The sequence below is a fragment of the Bufo bufo genome, chromosome 4 (genome assembly GCF_905171765.1).
Source record: "Bufo bufo chromosome 4, aBufBuf1.1, whole genome shotgun sequence".
Lineage (NCBI taxonomy): Eukaryota > Metazoa > Chordata > Amphibia > Anura > Bufonidae > Bufo > Bufo bufo.
Window position 1 is genome coordinate 447,160,667 of NC_053392.1, and position 19,369 is coordinate 447,180,035.

The following is a 19,369-nucleotide window of genomic DNA, read 5'->3' on the forward strand; positions in this document are numbered from 1 at the left end:
CGCAGACAAAAAATATCTGTGCCATCCAGTTTTCTTTTTCCGTAGACGCTGCGGACAGCGACATTATCTGCACTACATCTCCTGTTTAACGTGTGTGCATACTAAAAATATCTGTGACATCCAGTTTTCTTTTTCCGTAGACGCTGCGGACAGCGACATTATCTGCGCTACTTCTCCTGTTTAATGTGTGCACATACAAAAAATATCTGTGACATCCAGTGTACTTTTTCCGCAGACGGTGTCCACTGCGGACAGTTACATTACCTGCGCTACATCTCCTGTATAACGTTTGCACATCATAAATATTAGTGACTTTCCCTGAAATTTTTTATTTGCCGCTGGTGACAGCAGCGACATTACCTGCTCTACATCTCCTGTATAATGTGTGCACATCCTAAATATCAGTGACATTCAGTTTAATTTATTTGCGCATACACTTACAAAACCTGCGCTAGTGTACGTGTGACAAACTTGCCAGCATATATACTATTTAATATGCAGAAGGCGAGCAGTAAGGGACGGGGAAGTGGCCGTGCTGCTGATGGTGCACACAGAGGCTGTGGCCCTGGGCGCGGTGAAACTGTGCCTGCTGCCAGAGCACAAGAAATACACTCATCTACGATACCTAGCTTCATGTCCCAGCAGCGCAGAACACCACTCTCGAAGTCAGACCAGTGCGACCAGGTGGTCGGTTGGATTGCAGCAGATAATGCTTCCAGTCGGTTAAGCACCACCATGTCTTCCACAAAGTCCAGTCTCACTAGCCAAGAGTCTGGTCAATAGAATCCTCACCCTGATCCTTCTTCCTCCCACCATTGAGAGTCTTGCCAAACAAGTGATCCCAAACTTGGATATTCCGAGGAGTTCTTTTGAACGCCATTCCTTGATTTGGGCCTCTTGCCAAGCCCACTTGAAGAGGGACATGAGGAGATCGTGTGCACCAATGCCCAAACTCTTAAGCATCCACAGTCACAAGAAGGTGACGGTGGGGAATGGCAATTAGTGTCTCAAGAGGTTGATGATGAGGATAAGACACAGTTGTCAATAAGTGAGGTTGTTGTTAGATCAACAAGTCAGGAGGATAACCAGAGTGAGGAAGTGGAAGAGGAGGTGGTGGATGATGAAATCACTGACCCAATCTCGGAAGGTGGCAAGCCGAGTGAGGACAGCAGTACAGAGGGGGATGGTTCCGCAGCACCGCAACAGGCTGGAAGAGTCAGTGAGGTGTAAAAAGGGAGAAGGCGGGCTGCACCAAACAGGGCCGCAACTGTTCCCCGCAGCACCCCCTGCGGCAATCTCCCTTGACAAGGGGTAGGTGTTCCGCAGTCTGTCGCTTTTTTGAGTAAAGTGCAGACGATAAAAGAATTGTCATTTGCAACCTGTGCCATACCAAAATGAGCAGGGGCGTGAAAACTTGCAACCTCACCACCACCAGCATGATCCGCCACATGGCATCAAAGCACCCTAATAGGTGGGCGAAATGCCTGGTTCCACAACCAGTGAGGTGTAAAAAGGGAGAAGGCGGGCTGCACCAAACAGGGCCGCAACTGTTCCCCGCAGCACCCCCTGCGGCAATCTCCCTTGACAAGGGGTAGGTGTTCCGCAGTCTGTCGCTTTTTTGAGTAAAGTGCAGACGATAAAAGAATTGTCATTTGCAACCTGTGCCATACCAAAATGAGCAGGGGCGTGAAAACTTGCAACCTCACCACCACCAGCATGATCCGCCACATGGCATCAAAGCACCCTAATAGGTGGGCGAAATGCCTGGTTCCACAACCAGTGTCTGCGGGTCACACCACTGCCTCCTCTTCCCCTGTGTAATGTGCTGGCCAATCCCCTGTCCAAGACGCAGGCCCAGATGCCTCACGCCCTGCACCTGGGCCTTTGCAAACACCATCAGCTAGCACATCCACTTCTGTGTTCCAGCACAGTGTACAGATGTCCATACACCAGTCTTAAAAACAAAAACTAAAAAAAAAACAGCCACCCACCTACAGGCCATAGCACTAAATGAGCATTCATTGCTGGCCCTGGAAATGTTGCAATTTAGGTTTGTGGACACTGAGGCTTTCTACCGCCTAATGGCGGCGGTTGTCCCTCGTTACTCAGTCATCAGCCAGCACTATGCTTCCCGGTGTGCCATCCCCGCCTTACACCAGCATGTATCCTGTAACATCACTCGTGCCCTGACCAATGCAGTTATTGGAAAGGTCCACTTAAAGACTGACACATGAACAAGTGCTTGAGGTTAGGGACTCTACATTTCTCTGACGGCACCCTGGGTGAACGTTGTGGAGGCTGGGAGCGAGTCGTACGCTGGGATGGCACAGGTGCTACAGACGCCAAGGATTGTGGGCCCTACTTCCATCAGGATTTCCGCCACCACCTACATTTGTGGCTGCCACTCCCCCTTCTTCTCCTCCACCTCCTCATCCACTTCTACCTCCCAATTATTATCTTGCAGCACCAGTCAGCCATCAGTCGCTGGAAGCAGTGTAGCACTGCAGTGGGGAAGCGGCAACAGGCCAAGCTGAAACTAATATGTTTAGGTGACAAACAACATACCGCTGCAGAGCTGTGGCAGGGTATAAGGGACCAGATTGAGCTGTGGCTCTCGCCACTCAACCTAGAACCAGGCATGGTTGTGTCTGATAATGGCCATAACTTGGTGGAGCTTTGGAGCTCAGCAAGCCCACACACATACCATGCCTAGCCCACGTGTTCAACTTAGTGGTTCAGCGGTTTCTCAAAACTTACCCCAATTTTCCTGAGCTACTGCTGAAGGTGCGCTGCGTGTGTGCCCATTTCCGAAAGTCATCTACAGCTGCCGCCAGTCTGGCAACGCTGCAGCAGCGCTTGCAATTGCCAGCTCACTGACTGTTGTGCGACGTGAGCACGCGCTGGAACTCCACATTCCACATGTTGGTCAGGCTTTGTGAGCAGCAGAGGGCAGTAGTGGAATACCAGCTGCAACATGGTCATCGCCTTTCCATTCAGCTTCCGCTCTTCACAACCGACAAGTGGGCATGGATGTCTGACCTCTGTGAGGTTTTACGCAACTTTGAGGAATCAACACAGATGGTGAGCGGCGATGCCGCTATTATCAGTTTAACCATCCCACTTCTGTGTCTACTAAAACGCTTGCTGCTCACAAAGAAGGAGAATGCTTTGCATGTGGAAGAGGTGGAAATGGGGGAAGACATTAGACAGGGTGATAGCCAGACCACCCTCCGTTCGTCTTCTCAGCGTAAATTGGATGATGAGGAGGAGGAGGAGCAGGAGACGGTTGCCCCCGCTACAGATAGTAGTACCCACAGCAGGTTTATTCCATCTGTTCAGCGTGGATGGGCCAAAGAGGAGGAAGAGAATGAGGAGATTTAGAGTAATTCTCCTGATGAGGACAGCAAAGTCTTGTCTGTTGGGACTCTGGCACACATGGCTGACTTTATGTTATGCTGCCTTTCCCGTGACCCTCGCGTTATACGCATTTTGGCCAACACTTATTACTGGTTGTTCACACTTCTCGACCCCCGCTACAAAGAGAACTTCTCATCTCTCATTCCTGTGGTGGGGAGGACTAGCAAAATGGTGCAATACCAGAAGATCCTTGTGGAAAAATTGCTCCAAACATTTCCAGCTGACAACGCTGGCAGCAGAGTACATAGTTCCTTGGGAAACCGAGGGGGGAGAACACACAGCAGTTGCAACAGAGGCAAGGCAACACTCTTCAAGGCCTCGGACAGTTTCATGACACCCCGCCAGCAACCTCACCCTGATGTGCGGCCTAGTGGAAGATGGTGAAGGAGTACGTAACAGACCGTGTCAGCGTCCTCAATGATCCCTCTGTGCCTTACAACAATTGGGTGTCCAAGCTGGACACGTGGCACGAACTGACACTCTACGCCTTGGAGGTGCTGGCCTGCCCTGCCGCCAGCGTTTTGTCAGAGCGGGTATTTAGTGCTGCTGGGGGCATAATAACTGATAAGAGTCAACCTGTCAGCATTTTCAGTTGACAGGCGGATGCGCTTATCAAAATGAACAAGGCCTGGATTGCCCCTGACTTCTCGACTCCACCAGAGGAAAGCGGCTGAACATAAAGGCACTTTAAATGTGGCTTTTATGGTGTATTGAATACACTGTATTCCCATGCAGCCCTTCCACCGCAAAAAAGGGTATATGGTTCAATCTTCCTTTTCTCATCCTCCTCAATCATATCAACATGCTTATTAGGCTGCCCTCGCTCCTAATGTTTTAGAGGGTCAGCTCAGCAGCAGGCCCTCGCCTATAATGTTTTAGATGGTCAGCTCAGCAGCAGGCCATCAAACATAATTTTTTCGATGGTCAGCTCAGTAGCAGGCACTGAACCATATTTTTTTGGATGGTCAGCTCAGCAGCAGACCCTCCCCCCTAATGTTTTAGATGGTCAGCTCAGCAGCAGGCCCTTGCCAATAATTTTTTCCATGGTCAGATTAGCAGCAGGCCCTTGCCCCTAATGTTTTAGATGGTCAGATCAGAAGCAGGCCCTCGCCCCTAATGTTTGATGGTCACCAGCAGGCCCTTGCTCCTAATGTTTTTGAGGGTCACCAGCAGGCCAGCAATCATAATTTTTCAAGGGTGTGCATGATGCCCTCCTTTATGTGTAATAAAGTGGTGTATTGGAGTGTCGATTCCTTGTAATTTTTAGCAGCCCTTTCACTTAGTGCATAGGCTTTATGAGTGTAGGAGTCCCACTACCTGAACAATTGTACCACAATGTGAATGAGGCCCTCCTTTATGTGATATACAGGTTGTATCGGAGTGCCTCTTCCTTGTAATTTTTAGCAGCACTTGCACTTTATATACATGTAAATATACAGGAAAGAATGTTTCCTAACAATTTTTCCTCTAAAATTGATTTTATCTTCGGTTTTGTGCGTATTATTGTCAGTCTGTAAAATTAGCGTACTACTCGGACAACATCATTCCCAGCAAGACCTGGGAGTCCAAGATGCATCCAGACATCCTTCCCATGCTGTTCCCTAACCATTTCAGTGGTGTTTCCATCAATTTCTGACCTTTTTATGTGAACCAGACACCCTCCCCTCTTCAGAGCAGGGGGTGCCTGGTTTAATGTTCGGGTTCTCTAATTGACTTCTGAGCTGTTCTACTCGAGCACCCGAGCACTTTGGTGCTCGATCAACACTATTGTGCACCTATATTTTTGCTATACCATGCAGGATGCACTGATTAATTCTGTTTTTGCCTTCAAGGTAAGCATACCACAATATGGGGTAGATGTCAAAGCATAACCATACCATTATTGTGAAAATCATCTCCTCTAATCCTGACAAATGCTTTTTTATTTTCCATCTGTATTTGTTATCTGTATTATGCACTTCTTGTTTGATTTTGTCTTGGAGTAAGATATGATACAGAGACTGGAAATAAGCTAGACATGTTTTAGGGACCTGTCCCCCTCCTCAGTAGCAATAGCAGTTTTTTTTTATTGCTACTGAGGAGGGGGAAAGGTCCCCGAAACACATCTTGCTATTCCTAGTCTCTGTATCTCATCTTACTGCAGAGAAAAATCAAGCAAGAATTGCATAATACAGAAACCAACTACATGCAAAGAATCTAACCTCTAAGAAGCAGCAAACGGAGATAAAAAGGATTGCAATCCTTGGGAACACAAGCCGCTGGTCGGGGCATGCGCACAGCTGATACAGGAATGTTGAGATCCGAGAGGAAGCGGGCTGGAATATTGGGAGACTATACAGCATCATCCAACATCTGTAAAAGTATCCCACAGCATTCATTTAACAAACAACATCCCCAGATATATACTTACCTGTTCTGGAGAAGTGCCACATTGAGCTTCAGCAGTAGCAAAAACCTGAGCTGGGCACAGTGAGTAATATCCACAAAAGCAATATATGTGGCAATATAAATGGAACGTAGTCCACCATTAAGGATTTGAACATCAATAGTACTACTACTCTAATATTTTAGTACTGAGAATTGCTGAAATACAAACCGGAACTACGGGTGCAAATCCTTATGGGGGCCTGTGACCAAGGTCCCAAATGTATAGAGAAGAAAAAAGGCAGCTCTCCAAATAGTGATGAAATAGTGGATGGTTTATTCACCCATCATGCAGCAACATTTCAGCTCTCTCATTGGAGCCTTTGTCTAGCCGAGTAACATGTGCATTGTGGCATACATAAATAGTGCAAGCAATTTACAAAATCAAAAATCCATAATTAAGTAATAAAGTGCAAATGCATCAAAATATAATCAATTTTAAAAAACACAAATCATCTGTGACCATGATCGTATAATAATTATGAACATCATCAAATAAAGTGCATAATACTGAATAGTAGTATCAATGTGAATACACGATTATCAATAAATATATACAAACCGGATTCCAAAAAAGTTGGGACACTAAACAAATTGTGAATAAAAACTGAATGCAATGATGTGGAGATGGCAAATGTCAATATTTTATTTGTAATAGAACGTAGATGACAGATCAAATGTTTAATCCGAGTAAATGTATCATTTTAAAGGAAAAATAAGTTGATTCCAATTTTCACGGTGTCAACAAATCCCAAAAAAGTTGGGACAAGTAGCAATAAGAGGCTGGAAAAAGTAAATTTGAGCATAACGAAGAGCTGGAAGACCAATTAACACTAATTAGGTCAATTGGCAACATGATTGTGTATAAAAAGAGCTTCTCAGAGTGGCAGTGTCTCTCAGAAGCCAAGATGGGTAGAGGATCACCAATTCCCACAATGTTGCGCAGAAAGATAGTGGAGCAATATCAGAAAGGTGTTACCCAGCGAAAAATTGCAAAGACTTTGCATCTATCATCATCAACTGTGCATAACATCATCCGAAGATTCAGAGAATCTGGAACAATCTCTGTGCGTAAGGGTCAAGGCCGTAAAACCATACTGGATCCCCGTGATCTCCGGGCCCTTAAACGACACTGCACCACAAACAGGAATGCTACTGTAAAGGAAATCACAGAATGGGCTCAGGAATACTTCCAGAAACCATTGTCAGTGAACACAATCCACCGTGCAATCTGCCGTTGCCAGCTGAAACTCTACAGTGCAAAGAAGAAGCCATTTCTATGCAAGATCCACAAGCTCAGGCGTTTTCACTGGGCCAGGGATCATTTAAAATGGAGTGTGGCAAAATGGAAGACTGTTCTGTGGTCAGACGAGTCACGATTCAAAGTTCTTTTTGGAAATCTGGGACGCCATGTCATCCGGACCAAAGAGGACAAGGACAACCCAAGTTGTTATCAACGCTCAGTTCAGAAGCCTGCATCTCTGATGGTATGGGGTTGCATGAGTGCGTGTGGCATGGGCAGCTTGCATGTCTGGAAAGGCACCATCAATGCAGAAAAATATATTCAGGTTCTAGAACAACATATGCTCCCATCCAGACGTCATCTCTTTCAGGGAAGACCCTGCATTTTTCAACAAGATAATGCCAGACCACATTCTGCATCAATCACAACATCATGGCTGCGTAGGAGAAGGATCCGGGTACTGAAATGGCCAGTCTGCAGTCCAGATCTTTCACCTATAGAGAACATTTGGCGCATCATAAAGAGGAAGGTGCAACAAAGAAGGCCCAAGACGATTGAACAGTTAGAGGCCTGTATTAGACAAGAATGGGAGAGCATTCCTATTTCTAAACTTGAGAAACTGGTCTCCTCGGTCCCCACACGTCTGTTGAGTGTTGTAAGAAGAAGGGGAGATGCCACACAGTGGTGAAAATGGCCTTGTCCCAACTTTTTTGGGATTTGTTGACACCATGAAATTCTGATTCAACATATTTTTCCCTTAAAATGGTACATTTTCTCAGTTTAAACTTTTGTTCCGTGATTTATGTTCTATTCTGAATAAAATATTAGAAGTTGGCACCTCCACATCATTGCATTCAGTTTTTATTCACGATTTGTATAGTGTCCCAACTTTTTTGGAATCCGGTTTGTATATACCACAAGTCCACAGTACTTTTAATCATTGTATGCATAACCATTACTATAAGTACTATCAGTATAAGTACTGTCTTTCCAACATTTCAATACTAAGGCTGGAATTACTTCATACAGCTAATCCTATATGGACTTGAGAACTATATTTAAAACAGAGAGAGATACAACTATCTGCTATATTTATATGCCATACACAACTTTATATATACACTCACCTAAAGAATTATTAGGAATCTATTTCTCATTAATGCAATTATCTAGTCAACCAATCACATGGCAGTTGCTTCAATGCATTTAGGGGGGTGCTCCTGGTCAAGACAATCTCCTGAACTCCAAACTGAATGTCAGAATGGGAAAGAAAGGTGATTTAAGCGTGGCATGGTTGTTGGTGCCAGACGGGCCGGTCTGAGTATTTCACAATCTGCTCAGTTACTGGGATTTTCACGCACAACCATTTCTAGGGTTTACAAAGAATAGTGTGAAAAGGGAAAAACATCCAGTATGCGGCAGTCCTGTGGGCAAAAATGCCTTGTGGATGCTAGAGGTCAGAGGAGAATGGGTTGACTGATTCAAGCTGATAGAAGAGCAACATTGACTGAAATAACCACTCGTTACAACCGAGGTATGCAGCAAAGCATTTGTGAAGCCACAACACGCACAACCTTGAGGCGGATGGGCTACAACAGCAGAAGACCCCACCGGGTACCACTCATCTCCACTACAAATAGGAAAAAGAGGCTACAATTTGCACGAGCTCACCAAAATTGGACTGTTGAAGACTGGAAAAATGTTGCCTGGTCTGATGAGTCTCGATTTCTGTTGAGACATTCAAATGGTAGAGTCCGAATTTGGCGTAAACAGAATGAGAACATGTATCCATCCTCTGATGGCTACTTCCAGCAGGATAATGCACCATGTCACAAAGCTCGAAACATTTCAAATTGGTTTCTTGAACATGACTATGAGTTCACTGTACTAAAATGGCCCCCACAGTCACCAGATCTCAACCCAATAGAGCATCTTTAGGATGTGGTGGAACGGGAGCTTAGTGCCCTGGATTTGCATCCCTCAAATCTCCATCAACTGCAAGATGCTATCCTATCAATATGGGCCAACATTTCTAAAGAATGCTATCAGCACCTTGTTGAATCAATGCCACGTAGAATTAAGGCAGTTCTGAAGGCAAAAGGGGGTCCAACACCGTATTAGTATGGTGTTCCTAATAATTCTTTAGGTGAGTGTATATTATAGTATTCTAAGCTGTTTGCAATAAATGCATTTTAATAGACCAATTAGGCCTTGAGGGGTGATAATATGTATTTCTTATCAGTTTGTTATTAAGCTCCTTAGCCACTGAGAGCATTTTTCCACACTCAGCCTACTTGTTGTCCCATGGTCTTGGGGGTTAGCCAATATATACAGTTTTGGTTTTTATTGCTGCCACATGCCACTCTTACTTCTACACACCTTAGACCTTACTTTTCCACATCCATACTGTCCTGCTGAAGCTCTCAAATAAAGGGGATTTTTTTCAAATCTTGTTTATAACAAGCCACTGTTAGGGCATGCTTTTTGCACTGCTTGGTCTCAACAAGCCACAGTTTTTTTCTGATAACACTGTGTGTGTTTAACCCCTTCCAAACTAGCGCCGTAATAGTACAGCGCAGCAGGACGTGACTTGCCGCCCAGCACCGTACTATTACAGCCCGCTGATCGGGCCAGTGCAGGAGCTGGGCCCTACCGATCAGCTGCAGGGGACCAGCTATTCCCGTTAGCCAAACCCCTGCTGTATGCGCTGGCATCGGTTAGCACTAACCGCATTATAGAAGGGGTTTGCTGCGGGTGAGGGAGCCCATCAGGTTCCCGCGTTGCTATGGTGGGAACCCGATGGGTGAGAAGCCAGCCTGATGCCGTGCAGAGGCTGCCCAATGCCTTGCACGGCATCGGGACCTGCCTTCTACGGGTGCCCAGGAGATTCAGCCTCAGGCTGGGTCTCCTAGGCAACTTGTTAGTGTATTACTTAGTGTAATACACTAACAGGCAATGCATTACAATACAGATATGTTGTGATGCATTACAGAGGGGATCACACCCCCAAAAGTCAGAAATAAAGTTTAAAAAAAGTAAAAAAAACTGTGTTTTTAATAAAAGAAAATAAAGTTTCAAGTGAAAAAAGAAAAACGCCCCTTTTCCCCTGATTTTATAATATAAAAATTGAAAAAAAAAACAACCAAACACATATTAGGTATTGTAGCATCCGTAACGACCAGCTCTATAATTATATCACATGATCCGCCCAGTCCGATAAACACCATAAAAAAAAATATTTAACTATGTCAAAAAAGCTATTTTTGTCACCATACATCACAAAAAGTGCAACACCAAGCGATCAAAAAGGTTATATGTCCCACAAAATGATACAAATAAAACCGTCATCTCATCCTGCAAAAAATGAGCCCCTACATAAGAAAATCACTCAAAAAATAAAAAAAACTATAGCTCTCAAAACATGACAATAAAACATCTTTTTTTTGTTTCAAATATGCTGTGTTATATAAATATTTATTGTGTTAAAGTGAAATAAAAAAAAAAAGTTAACATATTAGGTATCGATGCATCCATCACAACCAGCTCTATAAAAATATCACATGACCTAACCCCTCATGTGAACACCATAAAATTTAAAAATAAAAACTGTATCAAAAAAGTCATTTTGTGACCTTACATCACAAAAATTGCAACACCAAGCGATCACATAAGTGTATTCCCCCAAAAAAGTACCAATCAAACTGTCACCTCATCCCACAAAAAATGAGATCCTACCTAAGACAATAGGTAAAAAAATAAAAAAGCTATCACTCTCAGACAATGGAGACACTAAAATATGATATTTTTTTTTGCTTCAAAACTGCTTTTATTGTGCTAAAGTGAAATAAATAAAAAAAAGTACACATATTAGGTATCGCCACATCCGTAACAACCTGCCCTATAAAAATACCACATGAACTAAGCCATCAGGTGAACGCTGGAAAAATAAATAAAACTTTACCAAAATTATTTATTTTTGGTCACCTTGCCCTATAAAGTTTAATAATGAATGATCAAAAAAATTATATGTACCCAAAAATGGTAACAATAAAAAAGTCAACTTTTCCTGCAAAAAACGAGCCCCTGCACAAGACGATTGGCAGAAAAATAAAAAAATATGGCATTCAGAAAATGTCGACACAAAAACTTACTTTAAAAATAAAATGCTTTATTATGTAAATCTGAAACAAACAAACAAATAAAGTAGATATATTTGATATCATTGCGTCCCTAACAACATGCTCTATAAAAATAGCACATGATCTACCCTGTTAGATGAATGTTGTAAAAAATAAAAACGTTGCGAAAACAGCTATTTTTTGGTTACCTTGCCTCACAAAAAACGTAATATGATTTTTAATTGCTCTATATGTACCCTAAAATAGTACTAATAAAACTGGCACCTTATCCCCTAGTTTCCAAAATGGTGTCACTTTTTGGGAGTTTCTACTGTAAGGGTGCATCGGGGGGGGGGCTGAAAATGGGACATGGCATCTAAAAACCAGTCCAGCAAAATCTGCCTTCCAAAAACCATATGGCGCTCCTTTCCTTCTGCGCCCTGCCATGTGCCCTTACATCAGTTTACGACCACATGTGGGGTGTTTCTGTAAACCGCATAATCAGAGTAATAAATATTGAGTTTTGTTTGGCTGTTAACCCTCGATGTGTTAAAGAAAAAAATGGATTAAAATGGAAAATCTGCCAAAAAAGTTAAATTTTTAAATGGAGCACCTAAAGAGTTAACAAAGTTTGTAAAATCAGTTTTGAGTATCCTGAAGGGTGTTGTTTCTACAATGGGATCATTTATGGGGGGTTTCCACTATGTAAGCCCCACAAAGTGACTTCAGAACTGAACTGGTCCTTAAAAAGTGGGTTTTGGAAATTTTCTAAAAATTTTAAGAAATGCTTCTAAAATTCTAAGCCTTCTAACGTTCTAAATAAATAAAATAACATTTACAAAATGATGCCAACATAAAGTAGAGATATGGGGAATGTTAAGTAATAAATATTTTATGTGGTATTACTTTCTGTTTTAAAAGCAGAGAAATTGAAATTTTGAAAATTGCAAATTTTACAAAATTTTGGGTAAATTTGGGATTTTTTCATAAATAAAGGCGAAATACATTGACTTAAATTTATGACTATCATGAAGTACAATGTGTCACGAGAAACAGTCTCAGAATGGCTTGGATAAATAAAAGTATTCCAAAGTTATTACCACATAAAGTGACACATGTTGAATTTGCAAAAAATGGCCTGGGCAGGAGGGTGAAAACTGGCCTGGGGTAGAAAGGGTTAAAAACCATCTGTCCCTAATAAGGGTTACATTTTGGAATGTTTCTAATATGAGCAAGCATAACAAGTCTGGTGGCACATTGTGTTTATAAACGTGCTGCTTGTCAAACATGCATTTACCCAATGCTATATATGTCAGTCTCTCTCTGACATCATTTGCCACTGTTATCATTGAGTTCAATAGCTTAATAGGGGAGGCGGAGGTCCCAGGGGACCTCAGAGTGTAAAATACAAATTTTCAGGCAAATCAGAGCACATTCAATTGCAGTAGAATTGATTTGGTAACTAATTGACTTTTTGAAAAAAAGAAATCGCTGAATCAGACAACACAAATTTTTAAAAGTTAGCACATCTCTAAATCCCATTTTCAGAATAGCAACACAAGCAGGTTTCAGATATACAGTATATGCAGTGCAGAAGTATACAGTAACTGAACATCTATACCATAGGAAGAGTAGTTTGTATTCTTTTCCTGAGCTCAGCTAGTTATCTCATCTCATACAAAATCTCATCCTCAAGCCTCATCCCTCCCCTAAGTTTTTGATGTGTAAAAATCGCTCTTGCTAGGCAAATTCTGTCCTTGCCCCTGTCAAACAGAGTACAAGAGAGATACTGAAAGAAGGCGGGTGGTGGAGAAATCAGTGTCCACTTTAGTAAATGTGCCAAGGTGGACACAAATGCTCTGTCTTGCCTATCTCTCTCTTTCTCTCTCTCTCTCTTTCTCTCTGCTCTTTCAGTTATGAGGAGGGATCTCTGGTGTGGTGAAGCAGCTGTTTCTAAAGCTACAGCATCCTTTCCACTTCTTGATTGCAATTACATTAACTCTGTCTCCCTTTGTTTTAACTTGCTCATCATCTCGTCTGAGAAGCAGGAAAGATGCTGAAGCTTCAGGGGCAGCCAGCTCATGACACTATGGATCACTCCGCATACCTAAAGGAGCAGAGAAAGAGACATGACTGAGCATGTGGGCTGCGTGTCCAATTCAGCATGTTTTCTAAGGTGGACACAGAAAGCTGCTCAATAGAAAAAGCAAGAGGTTCTATACTAACATTATTCCTGAAGTATCCTGGGATACGTTTAAATACAGAAATGTTTAAAATTATGGGTTGGATTTAATCAAAAACAATATTCTTCATGGGACAATCCCTTTAAGGACCCTAGACTTTTAATAATTTACTTTAACATAACTTAGATGATCAAATCTTCAAAAATTTCTGCATATAAGGCAGTTTTGTAATGGCAACTAGTGATGAGCGAAGTATTGAAAAATTTGATTTGGCTTTTTTTTAAAACAAAAAAATTCACTTTGTGACAAATTAATTTGTCACGAATCACATTTCTTTGTAAGTAGTGTGTGCAATGACAGGGAGCGGCATTTGCACTGCCCCCCGTCATTGTACCCCTCAGATGCCACATTCATAGCTGATTGCGGCATTTGACATTAACATTAAAGTGCAACATAACAAAAATAAACTAAATCATACTTGTCTTATCCATTTGATCGCGAAGAGTTGGCCGCGCCATCTTGATTGAAGATCTAGCGCAAAATCTCGCACAGCCCGTGTTGACTTCATTACATCGGCCGGCATGGTTACTAGTGATGAGCGGTAGGGGTCATATTCGAATTGGCGATATTTCGCGAATATTTTGTAGAATATTCATCAAATATTTGCAAATTCAAATATTTGTTATATTCATAAAATTTTTTACTTGAAAAATCGGCAAGGAAATGATTGCGTAATATGTAAAAATGCAAATTTTCGTAAGGCAAATCTTTATCGCAAATTATTCAATTTCTGAGTAAAAACATGATTCCTCCCTGCTTCTTGCTTGTGGGCCAATGAGTCATTGGCCCACAAGCAACTTAAGCAGGGAGGAATCATGACTTTAGATGGGAAAAATTAGAAATATTCTAAAAAATGAATATATAGCACTATATCGAATATATTAGTTGTTTAGAATATTCGTAATATTCTAAAACAAGAATATATAGCAATATAGCGAATATTCGAAAAAAAAACAAATCTAAAGCAATTTAGCTAGTATAGTGCTACAATCTTTTTTTTAATAGTTATAATTTTTTTCAAATCTGAACTTCAGATGAGAAAAAAATTACAACTTAGACAAAGATTACAGCACTATATTAACTAAATTGCTCTATATTCATTTTTTTCGAATATTCGCTATATTGCTATATATTCTTGTTTTAGAATATTACAAATATTTGAAAAAACGAATGTAGAGCAATTTAGCTAATATAGTGCTATAATCTTTTTTTTAATAGTTATAATTTTTTTCCAAACTGAACTTCAGATGAGAAAAAAATTACAACTATTAGACAAAGAAGATTATAGCACTATATTAGCTAAATTGTTCTATATTTGTTTTTTTTTTTTCAAATATTCGCTATATTGCTATATATTCTTGTTTTAGAATATTATGAATATTCGAAAAACAAATATATTTGATATAGTGCCATATATTAGTTTTTTAGAATATTCGTCATCATGACTCATTGGCCCACAAGCAAGAAGCAGGGAGGAATCATGTTTTTACTCGGCAATTGAAAATTCGCATTACTAAAATTTGCATTACGAAGATTCGCAATCAACACTGCTGCAGCCTTCTTATTGGCCCACAAGCTAGAAGCAGGGAGGGATCATGTGTACTGATTTTAAAAAAAATCTTGAATATTCAAAATTACAAATATATATCACTATATTCAAAAAATTTGCAATTCGAATATTTATGATCAACACTAATGGTTACATCATACATCATCAAGCACGGGATTTCTCGCAGCCGCCTCTTCGCGCTCAAATGGATAAGCTAAGTATGTTTTTTTTAAATTATTTTTTAACGCCATTCAGGGAAAATCAATTCACTACTACGAAGCATGAGGAAATTTGGCTTTACGACAACTTAAATTTTCCCTGAAATCCATATCGAAGTTCACTTCATGGACTTCAATTTGCAACGCTCAACAGTAATAGCAACCCTGAACATCCAGGTTGCTCTGAAGAGTCCTGATGAGTTCTATTTTTAATCTGAAAAGAGGAGGACAATATCCCATTTACACAAATATTCACCGCCTCTAGGAACTCTCAGTGCATCCTGTCAAATGCCTTCTCGGTATCAACAGAATGTCGAAAAAAAGGCATTTTGTAATTTTAGCACAAGCTATTAAATATAAAACTAGAAAATTACTAAGCCTGTATTTTATTTTCAGATCTTTATGGTAATATCATATATAAATTTACCTTTATTGGGAATTTGGTTGAGTACTAGAGATGAAATAAGATTTCCCCAAATGCCAGATGACTGATATATTAAGAAAAATAAGCCAAAGTATTGGTTCACAATATCCATTCTCTCTTTGCCAGTCTGCTTTGCATAGGTAATCCCACTGATAGTGAGATAAGTACATTTTGATGCCCAAAGTGGTCCTCCTCCAATACCCAGAATTGCTGAGGTAATTAGTAAACTATACCTATTAGCAAACAACAATAATAATATAAAGTGTTATTGGTTGCAATAAATGTCATATAATAATAATAATCAACCACTATCATGTTAATTCACTGCAGGTTACCATAATAACTCTACACATGTCCATTTCTGCTTATGCTTTCAGAAATATATAGAAGGTACTGCTAATTTAAATGGTTTATCTGATCCCCCCCAAAAATTTGAAAGGGCTGAGAAAATGGTTCAAAGAACGAAAAAAAAAAAAAACACCTACTGAATCCTGCTCTTACAGCTCTATATCTCCCATCAGGGCTACTATTGGTCCCTAGTGTACCAAAAGTATTAAGTCCTGTCTATGGTCACATATACTGCTGCAGCCATCCATTTTCCTCAGTGGTGATATGTCTCTGAGCAGCTTTTGCAGCGGAGGCTTGGGAACCTTGGTGCTGGAACAGAGAGCGCCATGGTATAGGCGAGTGTTTTCTTTCTGTCAAACAGTTTCCTGGCAATTTCGAAATTTTTGGGAGGGTGGACAATGCCTTTAAATCGCAAAATACACTACTCACAAAATGTTAGGGATATTTGGCTTTTGGGTGAAATTTATGGAAAATGTAAAAAGTTCACGCTAGTTATATTATATCATGAAAATAGGGCATTTAGGTAGAAGCATGCAATGGTGATTTCCTCATTTCAAACAATTTATTGAAACAAAAGCCAACAGCAGTGGTTGGTATACCCCCACAAAAAATGTCTCAAAAACTTGTCATGTGGCCTTGAGCATCAATTGCAGCTTGACAATGACGTCTCATGCTGTTCACAAGTCAACTTATTGTCTACTGAGGCATGGCATCACACTCTTCTTGAAGGGTGGCTCTTAAGTTCATTGAGGTTCTGGAGTACAGAGTTACAAGCCTCTACACAGCGACTCAGCTGATCCTATAGGTTTTTAATGGAATTCAGCTCTTGAGAAAGTGCAGGCCACTCTATTTGAGGTACCCTAGTCTCCAGTACCCATTCCCTAATGATGTGACCTTGATGAGCTGGTGCATTGTCATCCATGAAGATGAAATTAGGCCTGTTCTGTTCATGCAGAGGCACAATGACTGGATTAATGATTTTATTTAAGTAGCATGGGCTTGTCGCCACAACCACCAAAGGCTCGTCTGGTGACAACAGCGGCTGATGTATAGTGCTCTCCTTGACGTTTCCAAAATTGTTCACAATGAAGTGGTCATTCATCTGGGATGTGGCCAAAGGACGTCCACTTTTAGGACTCTACTAGTCTCTCTTTATCTCTGTTGCAATTTGCCGATGACATTCTGTGACACTCTAAGCTCAGTGGCCACTTCCGTCTGAGAACATCCTGCTTAAAGCCTCACAATGGCGAGGTAATGTCTGTCAATTGTTAGGTGTCTTGGTCTCATGATGTCAAAATGTGAACAGCATGATGAGGAGGATTGTTTAGATACCAATTCTAACTGATCCAAGAAATGCATTGGGCGATTCATGGATCTAACAACTGTTGTGAATTTTGTCATTAAACTCCCCATTAGAGAACAGCAAATTGTGCAAAAAGTACTGAATCATGGAACAGTTAGACATGTGCATTCAGAAGTTTATTAAAGGTCACATTAAGTTCACCTATAAAGGTTAGAGTGTATTTTAGATTTATCCTTAAATATTCCTCAATTTTTGTGACTAGTGTACAGTCGTGGCCAAAAGTTTTGAGAATGACACAAATATTAGTTTTCACAAAGTTTGCTAATCTGCTTTTAGATCTTTGTTTCAGTTGTTTCTTTGATGTAGTGAAATATAATTACACGCACTTCATACGTTTCAAAGGCTTTTATCGACAATTACATGACATTTATGCAAAGAGTCAGTATTTGCAGTGTTGGCCCTTCTTTTTCAGGACCTCTGCAATTCGACTGGGCATGCTCTCAATCAACTTCTGGGCCAATTCCTGACTGATAGCAACCCATTCTTTCATAATCACTTCTTGGAGTTTGTCAGAATTAGTGGGTTTTTGTTTGTCCACCCGCCTCTTGAGGATTGACCACAAGTTCTCAATGGGATTAAGATCTGGGGAGTTTCCAGGCCATGGACCCAAAATGTCAATGTTTTGGTCCCCGAGCCACTTAGTTATCACTTTTGCCTTATGGCACGGTGCTCCATCGTGCTGGAAAATGCATTGTTCTTCACCAAACTGTTTTTGGATTGTTGGAAGAAGTTGCTGTTGGAGGGTGTTTTGGTACCATTCTTTATTCATGGCTGTGTTTTTGGGCAAAATTGTGAGTGAGCCCACTCCATTGGATGAGAAGCAACCCCACACATGAATGGTCTCAGGATGCTTTACTGTTGGCATGACACAGGACTGATGGTAGCGCTCACCTTTTCTTCTCCGGACAAGCCTTTTTCCAGATGCCCCAAACAATCGGAAAGAGGCTTCATCGGAGAATATGAATTTGCCCCAGTCCTCAGCAGTCCATTCACCATACTTTCTGCAGAAGATCAATCTGTCCCTGATGTTTTTTTTGGAGAGAAGTGGCTTCTTTGCTGCCCTTCTTGACACCAGGCCATCTTCCAAAAGTCTTCGCCTCACTGTGCGTGCAGATGCGCTCACACCTGCCTGCTGCCATTCCTGAGCAAGCTCTGCACTGGTGGCACTCCGATCCCGCAGCTGAATCCTCTTTAGGAGACAATCCTGGCGCTTGCTGGACTTTCTTGGACGCCCTGAAGCCTTCTTAACAAGAATTGAACCTCTTTCCTTGAAGTTCTTGATGATCCTATAAACTGTTGATTGAGGTGCAATCTTAGTAGCCACAATATCCTTGCCTGTGAAGCCATTTTTATGCAACGCAATGATGGCTGCACGCGTTTCTTTGCAGGTCACCATGGTTAACAATGGAAGAACAATGATTTCAAGCATCACCCTCCTTTTAACATGTCAAGTCTGCCATTTTAACCCAATCAGCCTGACATAATGATCTCCAGCCTTGTGCTCGTCAACATTCTCACCTGAGTTAACAAGACGATTACTGAAATAATCTCAGCAGGTCCTTTAATGACAGCAATGAAATGCAGTGGAAAGTTTTTTGGGGGATTAATTTTCATGGCAAAGAAGGACTATGCAATTCATCTGATCACTCTTCATAACATTCTGGAGTATATGCAAATTGCTATTATAAAAACTTAAGCAGCAACTTTTCCAATTTCCAATATTTATGTAATTCTCAAAACTTTTGGCCACAACTGTACATTAAACACATACACTCTATTTGAGTAACTGTGGTTCCAAGGTATCCTTTTGCTGGTCTGAAGATACCAGTAGTAGTCTGTGATCTTGTATAAGCAGACAGAATGAAACATGAACAGTAACTATCTATTAATAAATGTTCACTTAAAGTGACCCTCCACTTCAAGAAAAAATAAAAATTACATTAAATTGGGAATTGACAGAACACTTATTTGGTGCCCTTGTAATCTTTTCAGCTGGAAACTAATATTACCGGTTATAGTTAT

At 41.1% G+C, this 19,369-nt stretch overlaps 1 protein-coding gene across 1 annotated transcript in view; it reads right to left on the reverse strand.

The window, feature by feature from the left end:
• LOC120998648 (protein unc-93 homolog A-like) overlaps positions 1–19,369 on the reverse strand; it is a 360,896-nt gene that overhangs the window by 258,744 nt on the left and 82,783 nt on the right. Inside the window, exon 3 of the mRNA XM_040429403.1 lies at positions 15,640–15,869. Coding sequence (XP_040285337.1) covers positions 15,640–15,869 — 230 coding nt within the window. The remainder of the gene's footprint in view (positions 1–15,639; positions 15,870–19,369) is intronic.